The sequence below is a fragment of the Physeter macrocephalus genome, chromosome 12, assembly GCF_002837175.3.
Source record: "Physeter macrocephalus isolate SW-GA chromosome 12, ASM283717v5, whole genome shotgun sequence".
NCBI classification, from domain to species: domain Eukaryota; kingdom Metazoa; phylum Chordata; class Mammalia; order Artiodactyla; family Physeteridae; genus Physeter; species Physeter macrocephalus.
Genome location: NC_041225.1, coordinates 17,379,005 through 17,400,224, shown reverse-complemented (window position 1 = coordinate 17,400,224; position 21,220 = coordinate 17,379,005). Strand labels below are relative to the sequence as shown.

General features: G+C 36.3%; 1 protein-coding gene across 1 annotated transcript in view; it reads left to right on the top strand.

Annotated features, from left to right (window-relative positions):
- TSGA10 (testis specific 10) overlaps window positions 1–21,220 on the top strand; it is a 106,927-nt gene that overhangs the window by 15,288 nt on the left and 70,419 nt on the right. Inside the window, exons 3-6 of the mRNA XM_024129966.3 lie at window positions 8,476–8,691; window positions 15,821–15,886; window positions 17,121–17,285; window positions 17,863–18,018. Coding sequence (XP_023985734.1) covers window positions 8,476–8,691; window positions 15,821–15,886; window positions 17,121–17,285; window positions 17,863–18,018 — 603 coding nt within the window. The remainder of the gene's footprint in view (window positions 1–8,475; window positions 8,692–15,820; window positions 15,887–17,120; window positions 17,286–17,862; window positions 18,019–21,220) is intronic.

Genomic DNA, 21,220 nt, shown 5'->3' with positions numbered 1-21,220 from the left:
ACGAACCCGTGTCCCCTGCATCGGCAGGCGGACTCTCAACCACTGCGCCACCAGGGAAGCCCCAGGAACCAAGACTTTTGTGTCATTCAGGAAGTAAGGAAGTCCCCAACCCCATATTGTCAGCGGAGACCACATGGGGAGCCAAGAAGTCCACCGCCACCTGGTAATAAGAGGTGCCCCATTTCCTCTTTGCTGGGATGATATCAGAAGAGACCTAATGCAGAGTCAGAACCTTGACCACCCTCCAACGGTAACAAGTCCACCCACCCACAGTGGCAGTGGAGGATACATGGGAGCAGTAATAAGGAGCCTCCATTCTTTCAGCTCTGGTGGTATCAGCAGAGGCCTGGTGGAGAGCCTGAATTCCCATCCCTGCCTAGCAGTAACAAGGAGCCCCACCCTTCCCAGGTGTCAAAGGAGGCCTAGTGGAGAAATTGGACTTTTACTCCCATCCAACAGTAACAAGGCAGTATCCCTCTTTTCTTGCTGGAGCAGTGTCACAGGAAGCCTACTGAAAGATACGAGTCAGTGTCTTAGACTATGAGGTCTCAATAAAAAACAGAAAAAACCCACTCTTCATCCCCCAAATCAGGAAGATCTCAACCTCTATGAGAAAAGACAATCGAGATGCCAACACAGAGATGAATCAGATATGACAATTATCTGACAAGGATTTTGAATTAGCCATCATATAAATGCTTCAACAAGTAATTTTGAGCACGCTTGAAACAAACAGAAAATCTTATCAAAGAAGTAAAAGATATAAAGTACAGCCAAGTGGAATTTTGGTAGCAAACAAGCTGTTCTTCACTAGGTGAATAGATAAACAAACTGTGGTACATCATAGAATATTATTCACTGATCAAAAGACATGAGCTATCAAGCCATAAAAAGACATGAAGGAACCTTGAAAGGATATTGTGAGGTGAAAAAAGCCAATCTGAAAAGGTTACATACTCTGATTCCAACTGTATTACCTTCTGGGAAAGACAAAACATGGAGACATTAGAAGATCACTGGTTGCCAGGGATTTGGAGGGAGGAAGGGGTGAATGGAGCACAGGGGATTTTTAGGGCAGTGAAACTATCCTGTGTACAGTAATGATGGATACATGTCACTGTACATTTGTAAAAACCCGCAGAATCAACAACCCAAAGAGTGAACCCTAATTAAACTCTGGATTTTAGTTAATAATAATGTGTAATGTTGGTTCATCATTTGTAACCAATGTACCACACTAAAACAAGATGTAAATAAGGGGAAACTGGGGTGAGTTGGAGCGGGGAGAAGGGGTATGTGGGAACTCTTTACTTACTGGTCAATTTTTCTGTAAACCTAAAACTGCTCTAAAAAAAAGTGAGGTCTATTAAAAAAAATACATGGGAGAAAATACTTCCAAATTATGTATCTGATAAGGGATTAACATCCATAATATATAAAGAACTCCTATAACTCAACAACAAAAAACCCCAAAACAACACAATTCAAAAATGGGCAAAAGACTTGAATAGATGTTTCTCCAGAGAAGATATACAGATGGCCAGTAAACATGAAAAGATGCTCAACATCACCAGTCATTAAGGAAATGCAAGTCAAAACCACAATGAGATATCACTTCACACCAATTAGGACCACTATTATCAAAAAGCAGAAAATAACAAGTGTTGGTGAGGATGTGGAGAATCTGGAGCTCTTGTGCATTGCTAATGTAAAATGGTTTAAGCATACTACAAAAATGTTTGGAAATTCCTCAAAAAGTTACGTATAGAATTACCATGTGATCCAGCTATTCCACTCCTAAGAATATCCCCCAAAGATTAAAAGCAGGGACTCAAACAGATACTTGTACACCAATGTTCATAACAGCATTATTTATGATAGCCAAGAGGTGGAAACAATTCAGATTCCATCGACAGTTGAATGCATAAACAAAATGGGGTACGTACAAACAATGGAACATTATTCAACCGGAGACTACAAGATGGAAGAGCCCTGAAAACAGTGTGCTAATTGAAATAAGTCAGGCACAGAAGGATAAATATTGTATGATTCCACTTATATGAGGTAGGCAAATTCATAGATATTTAATGGGTACAGAGTTTCAGTTTGTGATGATGAAAAAGTTCTGGAAATGGATATGGGATGGTTGCACAATGTTGTGAATGTACTTAATGCCATTGAATTTTACATTTTAAAATGGTTAGAGTGGTAAATTTTATGATGTTCTATTTTACCACAATAAAAAAGTTTAAAAAAATACAGTAACTGAAATTAAAAACTCAGTGTTCTCAAACAAAAACATGGAGAGGAGGAGAAAAGAATGAATCAGTGAACATGAAGATAGAAATAAAGAAATTACCTGATCTGAATAATAGAGAGAAAATAGATTGAAAAGATGTGAACAGAGGCTCAGGGACAGGTGGGCATATAACAGAAGATCTACATTTGGATCATTGGAGTCCCAGAAAGAGAGGTAAGAGAAGGTGGGGATGAAAAAATATTCAAAGAAATAATGGCTAAATAGTTCCCAAATTTGGCAAAAGACATATACAGATGAAAGAAGGTGAGTGAAAACCTACCAGGAGTCTCCCAAAGAAATCTACACTGAGGCACTTCATATTCAAACTGAAAACTAAAGACAAAAAAAATCCTGAAAGAAACAAACAATTCATTATTTATAGGGGTGCACCAATTCAAATGACAGCAGGTCTGAAAACGTGGAGATCATAAGGAAGTGGCACAACATTTTTCAAGTGTTGGAAGAAATGAACTGTCAACCCAGTGCATATTCTGTATTTAGAAAAGTATGAAGGGAAAATTAAGAAATGAAGGGAAAATTAAGATATGCTCAGATGAAGAAAACTGAGAATTTGTTGCCAGCAAAGCTACCCTAAAAGAATATATAAAGGAATTTCTCTAACAAGGAAGGAAATGATAAAAGGAGTAGTCTTGGAAGAATAGGAAGGAAGGATGAACAACATATAAAGCAAAATTGTGGATAAACGTGAACGAATTTCCTTTTCTACTTTTCTAAATTATGTTTGTCGAATGTAGTTAGTGCATGTAGAGGAAATACTTAAGAATTATTTTATTAATAAAGGAAGGTAGAGGGACGTAAAGTGAGGTAAGATCTCTGCACTTCACTTTAACTGGTAAAATGTAGGCTGTGATAACTTATGAACATATAATGAAACACCTAGAGCAACCACTAAAAATCTGTACAAAGAGATATACTCAGAATTGCTATGGATACCTCAAACTGGAATTCTAAAAAATGTTCAAGTAACCCAGAGGAAAGTGGGTAAAACGAAACAGAAAGAAAAATTAAAAAAAAAAAACAAAACAGAGAAAACACCAGAAAAGTCACACTTGAATCGTAACATAAAAGTAAGTACATTAAATATATGTAATCTAAATACACCAATTAGAAGATAGAAATTGGCAGACTAGATTAAAAAACCATGACCTAGCATTATGCTGTCTATAAGAAATTCACTTCAGATATAATGATATAGCTAGGTTGAAAGGCATTCAGACCCAAATGAAGAAATAAAACTATCCCTGTTTATAGATGACATGATCTTCTTCCTGGAAAATCTCATAATGTCTACAGCGTAAAAACTAGAACTAATAAATGAGTTCAAAAGGTCAGAATACAACACAAACATACTGTATTTTTAAAAAATGTATTTATTTATTTTTTGGCTGTGTTGGGTCTTTGTTACTGTGCGCGGGCTTTCTCTAGTTGCGGTGAGCGGGGGCTGTTCTTCGTTGCGGTACATGGGCTTCTTATTGCAGTGGCTTCTCTTGTTGCGGAGCACGGGCTCTAGGCGCCTGGGCTTCAGGAGTTGTGGCTCACGGGCTCTGGAGCGCAGGCTCAGTAGTTGTGGGACACGGGCTTAGTTGCTCCACGGCATGTGGGATCTTCCCGGATCAGGGCTTGAACCCGTGTCCCCTGCATTGGCAGGCGGATTCTTAACCACTGCACCACCAGGGAAGCCCTGTATTTTTGTATATTATCAATTAACCTGTGGAAATCTAAATTAAAAATTACATACCATTTACAATCACTCAAATAGAAAATGGAATCCTTAGATGTAAATCTAACAAAATAAGTATGAACTCCCATTCTGAAAACTACAAAATGCTAATAAGAGAAATCTAAGAAGATCTAAACAAATATTCAGGGATTGGAAGCCTCAACATAGTAAGATACCAATTCTCTCCAAATCTATATCCAAGTTTAATACAATTCCTATCAAAATCCCAGCAAAGAACAATTTTGAAAAAGACCAAAGTGGAAAGAGTCATTCTCCTTGACTTAAAAACTTAGTATATAGCTACAGTAATCATGACTGTATGGTATTGCTAGAGGGACAGACATAGATCAATGATACAGAATAGAGAATCCAGAAATAGCCTTACATGAATACAGCCAAATGATTTTTGACAGAAGTGCAAATGCAATCTGATGAAGAAGGGTAGTCTTTTCAACAAAATGTGCTGGAGCAATTGGATATCTTTTAGGAACAAAAATGAGCCTAGACCTAAGCCTCACACCTTATACAGAAATTAACTCAGAATAGATCATAGATTTAAATGTAAAACATAAAACTATGAAACTTTTAAAAGGTAACATAGGAACAAATCTTCAGGACCTTGGGCTTGCTGAAGAGTTCTTAGACATGACAGCAAAAGTGTGATTCATAAAATAAAAAATTGATAATTTGAATTTCATCAAGATTTAAGTCTTTTGCTTTGTGAAAGACCCTGGTTAATAGGATGAAAAGATAAGTTACAGCCCCTGTTTCTGTCAAAGGAATCGTATATAGAACATGTGGAGAACTCTCACAACTCAACAGTAAAAAGCAAACAATCCAGTTAGAAAATGAACAAAGGGTATAAAGACATATTTCACAGAAGGATGTATTGTTGACAAATAAAAAGATGTTCATCTTTTCTAAACATCAGGGAAATACAAATTAAGACCATGATGAGATAACAATGCACACTGTTAAGAAGAGTTAAAAAATAGTCATGATACCAAATGCTGGCAAGGATGAGAAACTGGATCACTCATACATTCCTGGTGGGAATGGGGAATGGTACAGCTACTCTGCAAAATGGTTTAGTTCTTAAAAAACTCAACATACAATTAGCATACAACCCAGCAATTGCACTCTTGGGAATTTATTCCAGAGAAATGAAAACTATGTCCACTCAAAAACCTGTATACAGTTATACAGTTGTTCATAGCAGCTTTATTTGTTATAGTCCCAAACTGGAAACATCTAAAACTTCCCTTAACTGGTGAATTATTAAACAAACCGTGGTAATCCATACCATGAAATATTATTCAGCAATAAGAAGGAATGCACTGTTGATCCACATAACAACTTAGGTGTCAGGGGCACTGTGCTGAGTGAAAAAGCCACCATCAACAGATAACATACTGTGATCTCTATCACATGATTCTATTTATGTAACATTCTCAAAATGACAAAATTATTATAGAGAACAGTGGTTGCTAAGAGTTAAGGGTGGGGAGGGAAGGCTGTGACTATACAGGAGTAACAGGAGGGTGATCTTTGTGGTGATGGAATAGTTCTCTGTCTTATTGAGGTGGTAGTTAACAGCAATTTACACATGATAAAATGGCATAGAACAATAGGCACACGTTGTACCAATGTCAGATCTCTGGGTTTGATATTTTACTGTAATTATTTAAGATGTAACTGTTTGGGGAAACTGGGTTAAAGGCACATGAACCTCTGTACTACGTTTGCAACTTCCTGTGAACCTTTAGTTATTTCAAAATAAAAAGTTTTTTCTTAATAAAAGCTACTTTTTGAGTACCTATTATCTGCCAAAAATTTTACTTGAACTTTTATATCTCTCTAACTACACCCTGAAAATTGTAGGTATTCTCTCCATTTAACAGATGAAACTCAAGAAGCTTCCATTTATTTTTTTCTGAAGTCAGATGCATCTCTTAGGATCAAGAAAATATGGTAAATTGTCCGAGGTTAAGTGACTGGTGAGGAACTGCAGCAGGATTTAAACCTGTCTGCCTCAGTCCAAAGCCCACATCCTTAGTAACCTCCTCTTCTAAAGTACTTGTATCTTGGAATTAAGTAAAAGTGGGGCTTGATGTCAAGGTGAGGGAAGTGTTCATTTATTTATTTATAATGTATTTGTTTTATTCATTTAATAATTGAGCATCGTGTGCTAGGTATATAATAAATGATACAGAAATGAGAGGTATGTTGATACAGAAATTAGGGACATGGTCCCTTTAAAGTCGCTTAGAACTTAGTGGAAGGGACAGGGAAACAAATGATTATAACACATCTTATAAAATACTAAGATAAAAATATATAAGAAGCTGTATGGGAGCCCAGAGAGGAAAAGCATGTAACCTCTCCTGGGGCAGTGGAAGGTTAGGAAACATTTTTAGCATGTTCTTGTTGCTCAGCGACGTGGCACTGTTGAAGCCGTGAACAAAAACAAAAAGATAGATAAATGGAAGTTTGCTTATTCCTATAGTTTAAAAAAATGCTAATAATGAAAATAGGTAATGAGTGCGGGAAAGTAAAGAAACAGTGAAAGCATGGATAAGAAGAGCAAACAGGAAATCATTGCATGGTTTCTGTACTAGTTGCTAGAGGTGAGCTGCAGGTTTCTTTAAAATTACTAGAGGCAAAAGCAACAAGGAAATTGTAGTTAAGTAATTCACGGTCCAAAGAATAAAAACAAGCCAGGTATACAAAAGAAGCACATGATTTCCTGAAATTGAGACCTGAGCGAAGTTATCCCTGAGGATTCTTATAGAGAGGGTTCTGTGATATAGTTTATAACATTTTCAATAAATTCCCTAACAGGTTTTAAAATGAGTTTAGCAAGATTGTTTCTTACAACATGTCTAGAGCTTAGATGTATATTGGAGATGGTGGAGAGGGCTTGGACAGGGCAGTAGGCCTGGGACCACAAATGGTATTTGTTCATCTTATTCTCAGTGTAATGAAGCACCATAAGGCTACAGGAATGACTTCAAATTTGCATTTTCAAAGAATTTTTAGCTGTAGTTGGGAGAATGCCAAAAAAGAAGAGAGTAAGAGGTATTGCTGAAATTCAGCCTGGTTGTGATAAAAGGCTCAACTAAAGAAATAAGTGCATTTACAGTTTGCCTTTTTGCTTTTTAAAAAATTCTTCAAGTTTTTTTTGTCTCCTGGTTTTGACAATTTAAACTCTTTTCCTGTAGATCTCACAAGTTAGTGTGCCTTACAAAATACCAAAGTGAGAATTGGATTAAAATAATGGCTTTTATTGTGCTTCTTGAGTATAATAAATGTCATTGTGGTATAGTTAGTTATATATAATTCATGACCTTTAGGATATTTCCTTATATAGTTACAAATAATAAAGTTTATATTTTTAAAGAAAACTGTTGATTTTGATGGTTTGGAAAGAGCTGTCTCTAGTTACTTGAAAAGGGCAAGGTTACAGCAAAAATAATGTTAGAACTAAGAATAATGTTACATAAGGGATTTAGCAATTTTAGATGCTCTTTAAAGACCAAGTCTGTTTTTTTCTTCTGTCTTTTCACATCTTGCACACACAGTGCCTTGAATATAGTAGGTGCTCGATAAATATTTGTTAAATATACAGTGAGAGACGAATACTGTGGAAAAGGACTTTGTGCCACCCCTTTATCTCAGATATTTCTCTTACAGCACTTAACATACTGTATATGTATTTCCACAAGTAAACAATACATTCTCTGAGGCAGATAGCTAACCTATCTTTGTATCTTTTGAATTTAACATAGTTCTTGACGTATTATCATTATTCAATGGGTCTAACATATTTTTTTTCCTTTAAAGGCATTTGGATACCTTCGTGATAGAAAAGGCCCTTTTCTTCATCCATTGATGGTTTGATAGTGGGCTGGGAAAGAAAGTTGTGGTCCTCCACATTAGTCAGCAAATACTTGATTGATTTGGTATTTAGCTTAGTCAAGTAAGTTACCGATATGTTCAAAAGGACTTTTCTAAAGAGTTAACATATTTTGATGACAGTAGTTAGAGACTTAATTCTAAAGAATGCCTAATTGATTATATTAATTATTAAAATTAAATAATTTCAAGACTGGTTTCTTTTCTGCAGATATAAATATTTGGCAATTTTTCTAATAGTTTTGTTAAATATCAACACTAAGTGGTTTTTTTGTTATTAAGCTGTAAATTGTTTTGAGAATTATAGCTATAAACCTTTAAATTTTCACTTAGTATATTTTTTTCAGATAGGTAATACAGTCACATGGTACAAAATTCAGAAGTAAAAAAAGATATATAGTTAAAGTCTCCTTGCCAGGGAAGCAAACCTCCCTTCCTGAATCCAGTCACCTAGTTGTTCTCCTCAGAGGGAAGCTAAGGAAGTAGTTTAATGTGATTATTTTCTTTCTACTTATAACAGATTGAAGATCTCAAACAGACAAATCATGGCTTGGAAGAATGTGTTAGGAAACTCTTGGACAGTAAGGAGGTGGTAAGCAGTCAAGTAGAGGATTTAACCAGCCACAATGAGCATCTTTGTCAAGAATTGATTAAAATTGACCAACTAGCAGAGCAACTAGAAAAAGAGAAAAAGTTTGTGGTGGATACTGCCGACAAGGAACTTGAAGAAGCAAAGGTATTAGATTTATCACTGATCAGGTTTGTTTTTTTAATTGAGGTATAATTGATATATAACATTATATTAGTTTCAGGTGTACAACATAATGATTCAATATTTGTATGTATTGTGAAATGATCACCACAAGTCTAGGTAACATCCAACTACTGATCAGGAATTTGATTTTACTTTAAACATCATGTAGTTATTAATACAGTGGAAAAAGTGGCATTCTCATTTACATCATTTGAAAGTTGTTTAGATTTGACATTGTAATTAAATGTCTATTCTAAGGATTAAATTGTTTTGTGTCTCACATTTTATTTCTTTTAAAAATTTTTACTCAAAAATTTTCCTAAGTAATATGTAGTCATAGTAAAAACTCAAAACAATGGGAATGTTCTGTATATAGAACATTTCTCTTTCTCCCTAATCCTTTTTTCCTCTGCAGAGGTATCTACCAACAAGTATATATATATATTTCCATTCTTTTCTGTTTTCACACATATACAATTTATTTCACACTTTAAAAAAAGGTGTTTTTTTTTTAACCAAAGTTTTTACATTTCTGTGTAGTCAAATTTGTCAATCTTTACTGAATTCTGAGTTTTGATCTTTTATTTTTTTGAGGTCCCACCCCCTTTTAAAACATTTGAATGAGACTTCCCTGGTGGCGCAGTGGTTAAGAATCTACCTGCCAGTGCAGGGACACAGGTTCGATCCCTGGTCCGGGAAAATCCCATATGCCGCGGAGCAACTAAGCCCGTGCACCACAACTACTGAGCCTGCGCTCTAGAGCCCGCGAGCCACAACTACTGAGCCCGTGTGCCCCAACTACTGAAGCCCTCGGGCCTAGAGGCCATGCTCCGCAATAAGAGAAGCCACCGTATTGAGAAGCCTGCGCACCACAATGAAGAATAGCCCCAGCTCACCGCGACTAGAGAAAGCCCACACGTGCAGGAACAAAGACCCAATGCAGCAAAAATAAATAAAATAAATAAAAATTAAAAAATATATATTTGATTTTAGGTTCATAACAACGTGAAGCAGAAGGTAACAGAGGTTTCCCATATACTCCCTGCCCCCACACATGCCTAGTCTCCCCCATTATCCGCAATCCCCCACCAAAGTGGTACATTTGTTAATTTTATGATAAAGAATTGACATATTGGGACTTCCCTGGTGGCACAGTGGTTAAGAATCCACCTGCCAATGCAGGGGACACGGGTTCGAGCCCTGGTCTGGGAAGATCCCACATGCCGTGGAGCAACTAAACCCATGCACCACAACTACTGAGCCTGCACTCTAGAGCCTGCAAGCCACAACTACTGAGCCCATGTGCCACAACTACTGAAGCCTGTGCGCCTAGAGCCTGTGCTCCACAAGAGAAGCCACTGCAATGAGAAGCCCGCGCACCGCAACAAAGAGTAGCCCCTGCTTGCCACAACTAGAGAAAGCCCGTGCACAGCAACAAAGACCCAACGCAGCCAAAAATAAATAAATAAATTTATTTAAAAAAAGAATTGACATATCATGATCACCCAGAGTCCATAGTTTACATTAGGGTTCACTCTTGGTGTTGTACATGCTATGGATTTGCACAAGTGTAAAATGACATGTATCTACCATTATAGTATCAAACAGAGTAATTTCACTGCCCTAAAAACCCTCTGTCTCCACCTAGTTTTGATCCTTGTTTAGGAAGGCCTTCTCACGTCAAGAACTACAAGGATATTTTCTACAGTTTTCTTTAAAGACTTCTTAATATGTATATTTAAAGTTTTAATCCTTCTGGAATTTCTTTTTGTTCTAGTATGAGGTATGGTTGAATAGTCCTTTCTTCAGTCACCGATTTAAAGTGCCATTTTAACAGGTACTGAATTCTTATATGTGCATGGATATGTTTCTGGACGATTTGGTTTCATTGATTCATTTGCCATCTTCTATGCCACTACCATATTATTTTAATAACTATAGCTTTATGATATTTTGATAAACATTTTATTTCTTGATTAAATTTTACTACCCTACCATGGCCTTTAGAAACTAGGAATTTAAACACTACTATAAAATGAAGACAGTTTGGGCTTCCCTGGTGGCGCAGTGGTTGAGAGTCCACATGCCGATGCAGGGGACTTGGGTTCGTGCCCCGGTCCGGGAGGATCCCACATGCTGCGGAGCGGCTGGACCCGTGAGCCATGGCCGCTGAGCCTGCGCATCCGGAGCCTGTGCTCCGCAACGGGAGAGGCCACAACAGTGAGAGGCCCGCGTACCGCAAAAAAAAAAAAAAAAAAAAAAAAGACAATTTGATTTCTCATTGTTGTCTAATGGCTTACAGGCAAGACACATGGTATATCTGAAAGCCAGAAAACAACCTGTTGAATTTTTAAGTGATAACATGTGCTTATTCATTTTGATTTTATTAATCACCAAATTAGTAAATTGTGTCTGTAAGATGGTAGTTTCCCAAAGCTAATTGTTATTACATGTTATTTCATATACATCCTTTTAATATACTCTTGGTAGCATATAATAAAGCATATTATATGGTACTCTTGGTAGCATATGATAAAGCACTTAATTAAATAAATGATCAGGCTATAAACATAAGTGTTATTGAAGACATTATTTGTTACAGTAATTTGCAATCTAAGAGCCTAGTTAATGAACACTAGGATGGTATTTGTTTACATACAGTAGCCTCACTTATTTAGAGTGTGTAAAGGATAAGTCTGTATTAGTGAAAAGTCTGAATAATGGAATATTTAAATACATGAAGTTTATTACTTTAATATAAGGACACAATCTTCTTGAACAGTGTTGCCTGGAGGAGGTCCTTAGGAGAACTATTTGAGAGAGTAGATAAGAATGATTTGTTTTTAACTTGCAAATTATTTATCTTGTAATAGTTGCTGCCAAAGTATTTGAAGGATATTTAAAAGTAACTTAACTATTTTAAACATTCTCAACAAACTTTTGTTTGTATTGTTTCTTTTTAAATAATAGTTATCGTTCATTCACAATTCAATGGTAAATTGAGTTCAGTCTTAATTATAAAAATTGTCAAAAAACACTGGATTGATGTTTTATTATGTCTTGTTTTCTTCTTCAAATTTAAAATTAACAGCACTCCTTCCCAGACTGTGGGAAGCCTAGTTGGCCAAATTCCCATAAAGAGAATGCCTGGTTTAGAAGTCATCAATTTTAAAGGGTTGTTAGGGTCTGTGTTCTAGAGAGAGAGTGAGTACTCTTTGAGGGTGAATCCTCTGCTATCAAAAGGAAGAATTTCAGGAATGCAGAACATCTAAAATAAAATAGCTAGGATTTACCTAAAACTGAAAATATTAAATTCATAGATGGAAATTCTGCCTAGCTCAGAAAAGAGTGTTTCTAGGAAATAGATATCCATATATGTATGATGTGGAATGTTTGGTGTATTCGAGAATTGGAAAGCTATTTGTAGAAGAGGTGGACTATAGTCTTAGGGTAGAGATAACATCGATGATGCAGGGAAAACATTGGAAAGTTAATAAAGAGAGGGCAAAATGGAAATAGGTCCTTTGTGTTGGTAAAATGCCCTGAAATGAAAACACCAACCTCAATAAAGGGATGTTCCAGGTAGAATGGGGATTAGAAAGATGCATGAAAGGTGCTGGGAATGTGAATGCCAATGCGTGTTGTTATCATCATGAAATCATTGGGTGTACAGTTTAGGCATCCAGTCACTGGGGAGAGATTCCTTGTCTGATTTGTGAGATGAGACTTGAAACAAGAGAATTTCTAATTTGAGAGCTGAGAATGTTTGGGTCCCTGTACTATTTGAGATTATTCTTTAGATATGTGGAGGTAGAGTCTGAGGCTAAAACTACTGTTTGTCTAGAACTGAGATAGTGTTAAATTTATTTTCTCAGAAGAGTTTACTTTTAGTCATGTTTTTAAAGTCCACTGAGTAACTTCTTCCCTCATTCATTCCATGAAAATGTTTTGAGGATTTACTATTGTATTATCTATCACTATGTAACAAGTTACCCCTAAATCTTAATGACTTCAAACAACAAACATTTATATCTCACAGTTTTAAGTGCAGCTTAGCTAAGTAGTTCTAGTTCATGGTTTCTCAGGAAATTGTAATCAAGGTGATGGCCAGGCTGCAGTCATGGCTTGATCGGTACTGGAGGATTTGCTATTAAGATGACTTATTCAGATGACTCTTGGCTTTTTGACAGAAAGCGTAGTTCCTTGACATGTGAACCTCTCCCTAGGTTGTTTGATATATTCTTTTTGTTTAAATATAAGTTTATTTATTTATTTACTTTTGTTTGGGTTGGGTCTTCGTTGCTGCACGTGGGCTTTCTCTAGTTGTGGTGAGTGGGGGCTACTCTTCATTGCGGTGCGCGGGCTTCTTATTGAGGTGGTTTCTCTTGTGGAGCATGGGCTCTAGGCGCATGGGCTTCAGTAGTTGTGGCACGCGGGCTCAGTAGTTGTGGTTCTTAGGCTCTAGAGTGCAGGCTCAGTAGTTGTAGCTCATGGGCTCTAGAGTGCAGGCTCAGTAATTGTAGTGCATGGGCTTCAGTAGTTGTGGCACGTGGGCTCAGTAGTTGTGGCTCACAGGCTGTAGAGCGCAAGCTCAGTAGTTGTGGCGCACGGGCTTAGTTGCTCTGCAGCATGTGGGATCTTCCTGGACTAGGGCTCAAACCTGTGTCCCCTGGATTGGCAGGCAGATTCTTAACCACTGCGCCACCAGGGAAGTCCTTTGATATATTCTTTATGGCATCTGGCTTCCCATTGGAGCCAGTGATCCAAAGGAGACAACAAGGAAGAATTTCCAGTGCCAGTTCTGATCCAGTCTCAAGAGTTACATACCGTCACTTCCACCATATCCTGTTCTTTAGAATTGAGTCACCAAGTATAGACCACGCTTAAGGGGGAGATAAATTAAGCTCCATCTTTTGAAGGAAAGAGTATCAGAATTTTGGGACGTATTTTAAAGCTCCCACAACCATAAGCCTTCTTTGATCTTTTCTTCTTGAGTTGTTATCATTCATGACTTAATGCAGTGTTTCCCAGATTACTGAACACAAGTTTGTGAAATATGAAGAAACAGAATTGCAATTTTACCATTACTAGTTTCTTCATACAGTTCATATTTTTAATTAACATGGGGCCATTATTGGACTGGATCTCTGGTAGCTCTTGTCATTACTGTTACTTTGTATGTGATTCGGTCAAAAATGCTTCAGAACCTACCATGAGGAAGACAAGGCGTAAAGCCTGTATCGGTTTCTGACCTACACCCCCAACCACACATGCTTATTCCCTCTCTCTCTCCCTGATTCATTTTTCTCTAGCACTTTCCTACTACTTTCCTCCTCCTTCCCTCTGCTGCAGCCATACTGACCTCCTTACAATATATTCCTTGGAATTGAGCAGACAATCTTTTGCCATTTGCTATAGCTGAATGTTCTGCCTGGAATATTCTTCCGAATTTTTACATGGTTGACTCCCTCAGTGAGGACTTCCCTGATCACCCCCTTTAAAATTCCAGCCTATTCCTTCATAAACACTCCCAATATTCTTAAGGATATTGCTCTTTTTTTTCTAATGTAGTATGTAATTTATTCATTAGGTTTATTTTTTGTTGTCTATCCAGCTGGAATGTAAGGTGTCCAAAAGCAAGGATCTTTGTCTATTTTATTCCCTTTTTAAAAATCTGAAGTATAGAACAGATGTGAATACTCATTATATTTTTTTGAATGACACAGTGACTCTCTGATATATACTTCACCTGTTAGCTTTTATTTTCCTCTTTTCAACGAGAATGTAAGCTCCATGAGGGTAGAGGTTTCTGTCTGTTTTATTCACTGCTATAGCCAGCATATAACACAGTGTCAGACACATAGTAGACCCTCATTAAACAATTGTCAAATAAATGAAAGCACTGGGCTGGCATCTTTTCATTTGGGCCAGTTATAAGTTTGTTTTTCAGAGTGCAATAAGCATTAATTTTTTTATCTTTATAAAAGTAATACATATTTTTTAAATAGAAGAGTATAATGAAGAAAATAATATGTACTATAATCACACCTTGCTATACCTAGATATAATCTATCTTGCTCAATTTTCTTACTGATTATGTTCCATCTGTATCTAGGATATGTGTGTATAAATTTATTTTTTACAAGAATGTGTCATACTAGATAAAATTTTTGGCAGTGTGAGTTTTTATACTTAATATATATGGACATCTTTGCACATAATTCAGTGTAGATCCCTTTTTTTTAGTGTCTACATAGTAGTACACATTCAAGCATTGAAAAATTATCAGAATTATCCAAAACTATATATAACCTTATCCAAACTGTATATAAGTTATATTCCATACCATAACACCCCTTAGTATTTCATAAACTAAAATATAGCTGCCAGAGAAATCTTAGAACTTTGGTCTAAAGAACAAATGAGAAGCAATAATTGCAGAAAATTCAAATTTAAAATATAACAGGAGACATTTTTGATTAGAATAACAAGGGGGAGGTTTACGAATTGAGAAATAAATCCATTAAACTAATATGCCAACTTTTAACAAAGAGATTTACAGCTTTACATAAAAACATAGTCACTATCCTCCAGGAACGTACAATCTAGTCATAGACGAGATATATGATTGCAGGTGGCTATACTGTTAAGACTTTTAAGACAGTGTTATAAAACTGATACAAAAAGTATTTTGTGGGTTGGATTGAACTAAACTATTAAAAGAATTCAGAGGAAAGAGCAATCACTTCTGACTATGGTGACTTGGGAAAACTTATTCTAGTCATTCTTTTGACTCTTCCCCATTATCATCTTTAGAATTATAATTAGTATTAACAGTTTGTTCCAGTTTATGAGGAGTAATTTGACAAAATAAAATCAATTAATATTTTATACAAAACATTAGACAATTTAAAGGAACTGCTTCATTTCATTCTAGGTTCTTTCACCATCAAAAGTAGGTAAACATAAGAGTGGATTATCTTTTCTTTCATAAAGTATTCACTGCATGTTTTTATTTTTAAGCGGCTTCTGTTTTTGATGCTCTCTTTCCAATGAAATCAGTTTAAACATTTTACACCTAAGTAACAATTTTTTCTGGCTTGTTTTTCAGATTGAACTCATTTGCCAGCAAAATAGTATAATAGTATTGGAAGATACAATAAAAAGGCTCAGATCTGTAAGTACATTTTTCATAAATATAAAAGAATCATTTTTATTCTGTTAGTAGGACAGCAGAAATTGTACATATGTTTTGGCTCTCATGCATTTTGTGAACAATAAAAAATGTTTGTTTTCTAAAATCAGCATTCTCTGCCTGATGCCCAGGGGTACTCCCATCCGTAAGAGCGATGCTATTCTTGCTCTATTTCATCATTACTCCTTTCTTTCCTAGAGCTGGAGAGAACTTTTGGTTGGTTTTATTAATGCTCTTAGCTGTTACTTGATTAAAATGACGGCTGTGAGTAATTTAATTCTCAAAATGTAAGATGTATTTGTGTACACATTTATTCCTCTTAATAATAAATATTTTTAAGTTAAATGTTGTTACTTAGTTCTGAGTAATATGTTCTCTTTAACAATGTGAAATGAAAATTGCTCTGATTAGACATTTTAGTGTTATTTAAAATATTTGAAACATCCTCTCTAAAATATCTGTACTTTTTTCCCAATAAAGTATTGGTAAAATAAATGTTGTAAAACAAATGTTTCTAAATATATTAAAGTGAATGGAAATGCACTTGAAAGTATATACAAGTATAGAATATCCAGCATTCATTTAATTTATTCATTCATTGAACGATTATTGAACAAAACTTGAACGCTATGAACAGATGCTTTAATAGTAGCATACAAATTTCTCTAAGCAAATTAATTCCATTTCTAGGATTTGTTACTAGATCTGATACAAGAAACAATTCTGGCCCCTCTGAAATTTCTTTACTATTTTTTCTTCAAAGTTATTGAGTAAATGTAGGGACATTTTCAGTGAAATAAAAATACATTACATTCAGAAATGCTGGAAAAGAAAGGTATCTAACTGCTTTTTTAAAAGTATTGATGGGGCTTCCCTGGTGGCGCAGTGGTTGAGAGTCTGCCTACCGATGCAGGGGACGCGGGTTCATGCCCTGGTCCGGGAAGATCCCACGTGCCGCGGAGCGGCTGGGCCCGTGAGCTATGGCCGCTGGGCCTGCGCGTCCGGAGCCTGTGCTCCGCAACGGGAGAGGCCACAACCGTGAGAGGCCCGCGTACCGCAAAAAAGAAAAAAGTATTGATGAATTATTATTTTTTGAATTATTTTCAAAATACCAAATTATTATTTTTAAGGATCCTGTTTGCTTTCAACTTTCATTTAGAAAATGATGCTATAGTTTAGCTTGAAATAATGCCCTAATTTTTTCCTCCTTGGCAAGATAATTTTAGAGACTGAAAAAGCACAAAATAAATCTTCCAGACTTGATTCCTTTGTCAAAACTTTAGAAGCAGACAGAGAATACTACAAGAGAGAAGCTCAAAATCTGAGAAAGATGATCAGAAGTAGATCTAAAAGCCCAAGACGCCCATCTCCATCTTCCCGGGTAGGTTCTGGAAACTTGTAAATATTTTGGAGTTTGTTGCTCAGTGACTTTTATTCTTTGATTTATCTAGTCTGGAAATAATTCCTTTTAATTTGGCATGAATTGGTGTACCAAGGAGGATGGGAGACAGAGCTCTCTTTGATAGCACAGTGGACCATTGAAATTGGCCTTTATCCCCAGCATTAGTAGTGGTTGGGGGTAATCATACAAATGTGGAGCAGTTTGGGATGAAGTTGTTTAAAAGAGAGGCGATTTTTAAACTTTTTTCATCATTTCATTATATCGTCATGTTTGCTTAACTAGAGATCGTGTGCTGCCATCAGTAGCACCTTTCTATCAGTAACACATGTCAAAGAATAATTTCAGATTTCTTTTAAAAAAAATTTTATTGAAGTATAGTTGATTTACAATGTTCTGTTTAATTTCTGCTGTATAGCACAGTGACTCAGTTATACATATGTATATTCTTTTTCATATTCTTTTCCATTTTGGTTTATCACAGGATATTGAATATAGTTCCCTGTGCTCTACAGAAGGACCTTGTTGTTTATTCAGATTTCTTATGTAATAATTGTAGGGTACAAACTTCAATGTAGAGCTTTTGAAGACAGCAAGAGACCGTGAAGAACTCAAATGCATGCTGGAAAAATATGAGCGTCATTTGGCAGAAATTCAGGGTAATGTCAAGGTTCTCACATCTGAGAGAGACAAGACCTTTCTTCTGTATGAGCAGGTAAACTTATTTATAAGTAAACAAAATACATAAATACTAACATTCAATTCTAGAGATAGGTAATTCTTTAAGTTCCATGAGAATGCTTAAATCTGTCAATCAGATTAATCTAACATTTGGGAATTGCCTTTGTTCTTATGATATTCTTAATGAAATGTAATGTATTTGTGTATGTGTACACACACACACACACACACACACACACACGTTATCCCCATATCTGAAAAAGCTCATATACATGCATAGAAATAGTCTGATTTTTGGAATAAGAAATGGGGAAAGTGTTAAATGATAGGGTGTGGTGAGTTCAAGGTAAAAAATTTGGACTTGGGGGTTAAAAAATACAAACACATCACTTTGATGTACTGTCAGTCACTTTAGGAATTGCCATATAATTTAGAGAGTAAAATCAGTTTGTGGTTTATCTCTATTTTTAGCTTAAGATTATATAACCCTTATTAATCAAATGGCTTCTTGACTCAACAAATAATAAACCCCATATATCACCAATATAATTTATTTTTAAAATATCAAATTTTATTAAGAATTACAGCTACTAAGTGCAGGGTTCTGGGCGTGCTACTCTAAAAGATAGAAAAAATAAGCCAGACACTGTTTTCTATGTTTGCAGTCTAGTTGGGGAGATAAAATATATTGTCTTGTATTTACTTTTTGTTACTTTAGTGTAAGTAGTCTAGAAGATATTGTAAGAAATAAAAGAGGTGAGTACTTTTAGTTATGGTTATCAAGATCTTTGCTAGATGATGTGGAGTTTGAGTCCTGAAGGATGAATGGGGTTTCTTTTATCTTGAAAGGGGTAAGAAAGAACATTCCAGACTAAAGGAATGGTATGAAGCAAAGGATAAAGGTGGGAAAGTCAATACATAAATGGATCAGTTTATGACTAGAATAAAAGTATATGTCAGTGGAGTAAGGGCTTGAGAGGTAGACTAGACTAGAGCAGGAGTCTAAAAACATTTTCTGTAAAGGCCCAGATAAGAAATAGCTTGGACTTTGCAGGCCATGTGACTTCTGACACAGCTATTCAACTCTATTGTTGTAGTGTGAAAGCAGCTATAGATGATATACAAATGAATGAGTTTGGCTGTGTTCCAGTATAATTTGTTTATGAACACTGAAATTTGAGTTTCATATTCTTTTTACCTGTTGTGAAATATTCATCTTGTTGTGATTTTTTTTTAACCATTTAAAAATATAAAAAACATTTTCAGCTTACAGAATTACAAAAATAGGAGGCAAGCTGGATTTGGCCTGTGAACTATATATAGTTTGCCAATTTCCAGACTACATGGTAGAAGCTGTTCAGTGGGCCCTATAGGAGGTTTATACTTTGCTTTCTTATAAGCAATGGACATTCTGTTGTTGTTTTTTTTTAAAGTGGAAAAAATATGATGAAAGCTACATTTTTACAATTTTAATCTGGTAACAGTTCTTTATTATCTCTTACATAATCTTTCTACGTTATCATCTTATATAACAATTTCTCCTTCAGGAGAATTGGAAGAGGGGGAAACCATGGACTCTTTTTAAAAAAAATTTATTTATTTATTTGTTTATATTTTTGGCTGCATTGGGTCTTTGTTGCTGAGCGCGGGCTTTCTCTAGTTGCGGTGAGCGGGAGTTACTCTTCATTGCAGTGTGCGGGCTTCTCATTGCTGTGGCTTCTCTTGTTGCTGAGTACGGGCTCTAGGCACGCGGGCTTCAGTACTTGTGGCATGCAGGCTCAGTAGTTGTGGTCCACAGGCTTAGTTGCTCTGAGGCATGTGGGATCTTCCCGGACCAGGGCTCAAACCCGTGTCGCCTGCATTGGCAGGCGGATTCTTAACCACTGCACCACCAGGGAAGTCCCCGTGGACTCTTTAGAAGGCTGTTAACAGTAGTCCATGCATGAAGCATTAAGGGACTAATCTAGAGTGCTATCAGTGGAAATAAAGATAGGGACAGATGCAAAAGACACTGAAAAGGAAGACTTAACAAGATTTGATTTTAACACAAAGGAGGGACAAGTGGAGATCACTGAAGTTCTGTTCTGAATGACTGAAGAATTGTGGTAATAGAAAAAGAAACAGGAAAGTCATCGGTGATTTGAGGGAAAAGATGTGTTTGGTTTCAGAGAGATAGAGTAAGATGATGGTGGTACATCAGGTAGTAACTGCCATCAGGCAGTAAGAAATGTGGGACTGGAGTGGGGAGAGAGGCAAGAGCTGAGTATGTAGATTGAGAAGTCATCTGTTTTGAGCCTTCAGAATGGATAAAGTTTCTGAATGAGAAGGCTATAAATAGAGGAATAGAGAAGTCAAGATGGAATCTTGGGAAGTTTTATTCAGTTGGTAGAGGAACCTTTGAAAGAGATAAAGAAGACAGGAAACTAAGGCAGAAAAGTGTTATATGCCCAAGGAAGGAAGGAATCTCAAGGAGAGTGTTGAACGCAATGGCAAGTGTTGCCGAAATATCAAGAACAGGAACTGAGAAGAGGCCATTAGATTTGGTGAGGTCATTACGTGAAATTCTGCAGAGTGGTGGGTGTGGGAGCGAGGTTAGACTGGGGGGAGAGAGTGGGAGGTAAGGAACAGGCAGGATGTACAATCCATGGCACTTAAAAAAAAAAAAAGCCTGTCAAAGGAAAAAGAGACATTTGATGGTAAATGGGGCAGCAGGATTTAGTGACAGTTTTTCAAGATATGGGAATCGTGTGCATGGTTGAAGAAGTAGAGAAAGAGCCAGTGGAGAGGGTGGTACTCAAAAAAAAGTAGGATGTGAAACAAAAGTAGTATTCAAAAAGTAGGATATGAAATCATCTGTAGATATGGAATAGATTTGGAACCTGAGGATGGTTGTTGAACAAGTGTGTAAAGAGTTTGTTGGGTTGTCAGTAAGTATTTATGGGCCTTTCTGTCAGGGTAAAAGTAGCCAGGACATGGAAATGGCATATACATTTTGGAGAGAAAGACTGGAACACAATGATATTTTTTAAACCAGTATTGTGCTGAATTCAAATTTATCACAAAATGGATGGAGTAAACCCACAGCCAACATCATTCTCAATGGTGAAAAACTGAAACCATTTCCTCTAAGATCAGGAACAAGACAAGGTTGCCCACCCTCACCACTATTTTTCAACATAGTTTTGGAAGTTTTAGCCATGGCAATCAGAGAAGAAAAAGAAATAAAAGGAATCCAA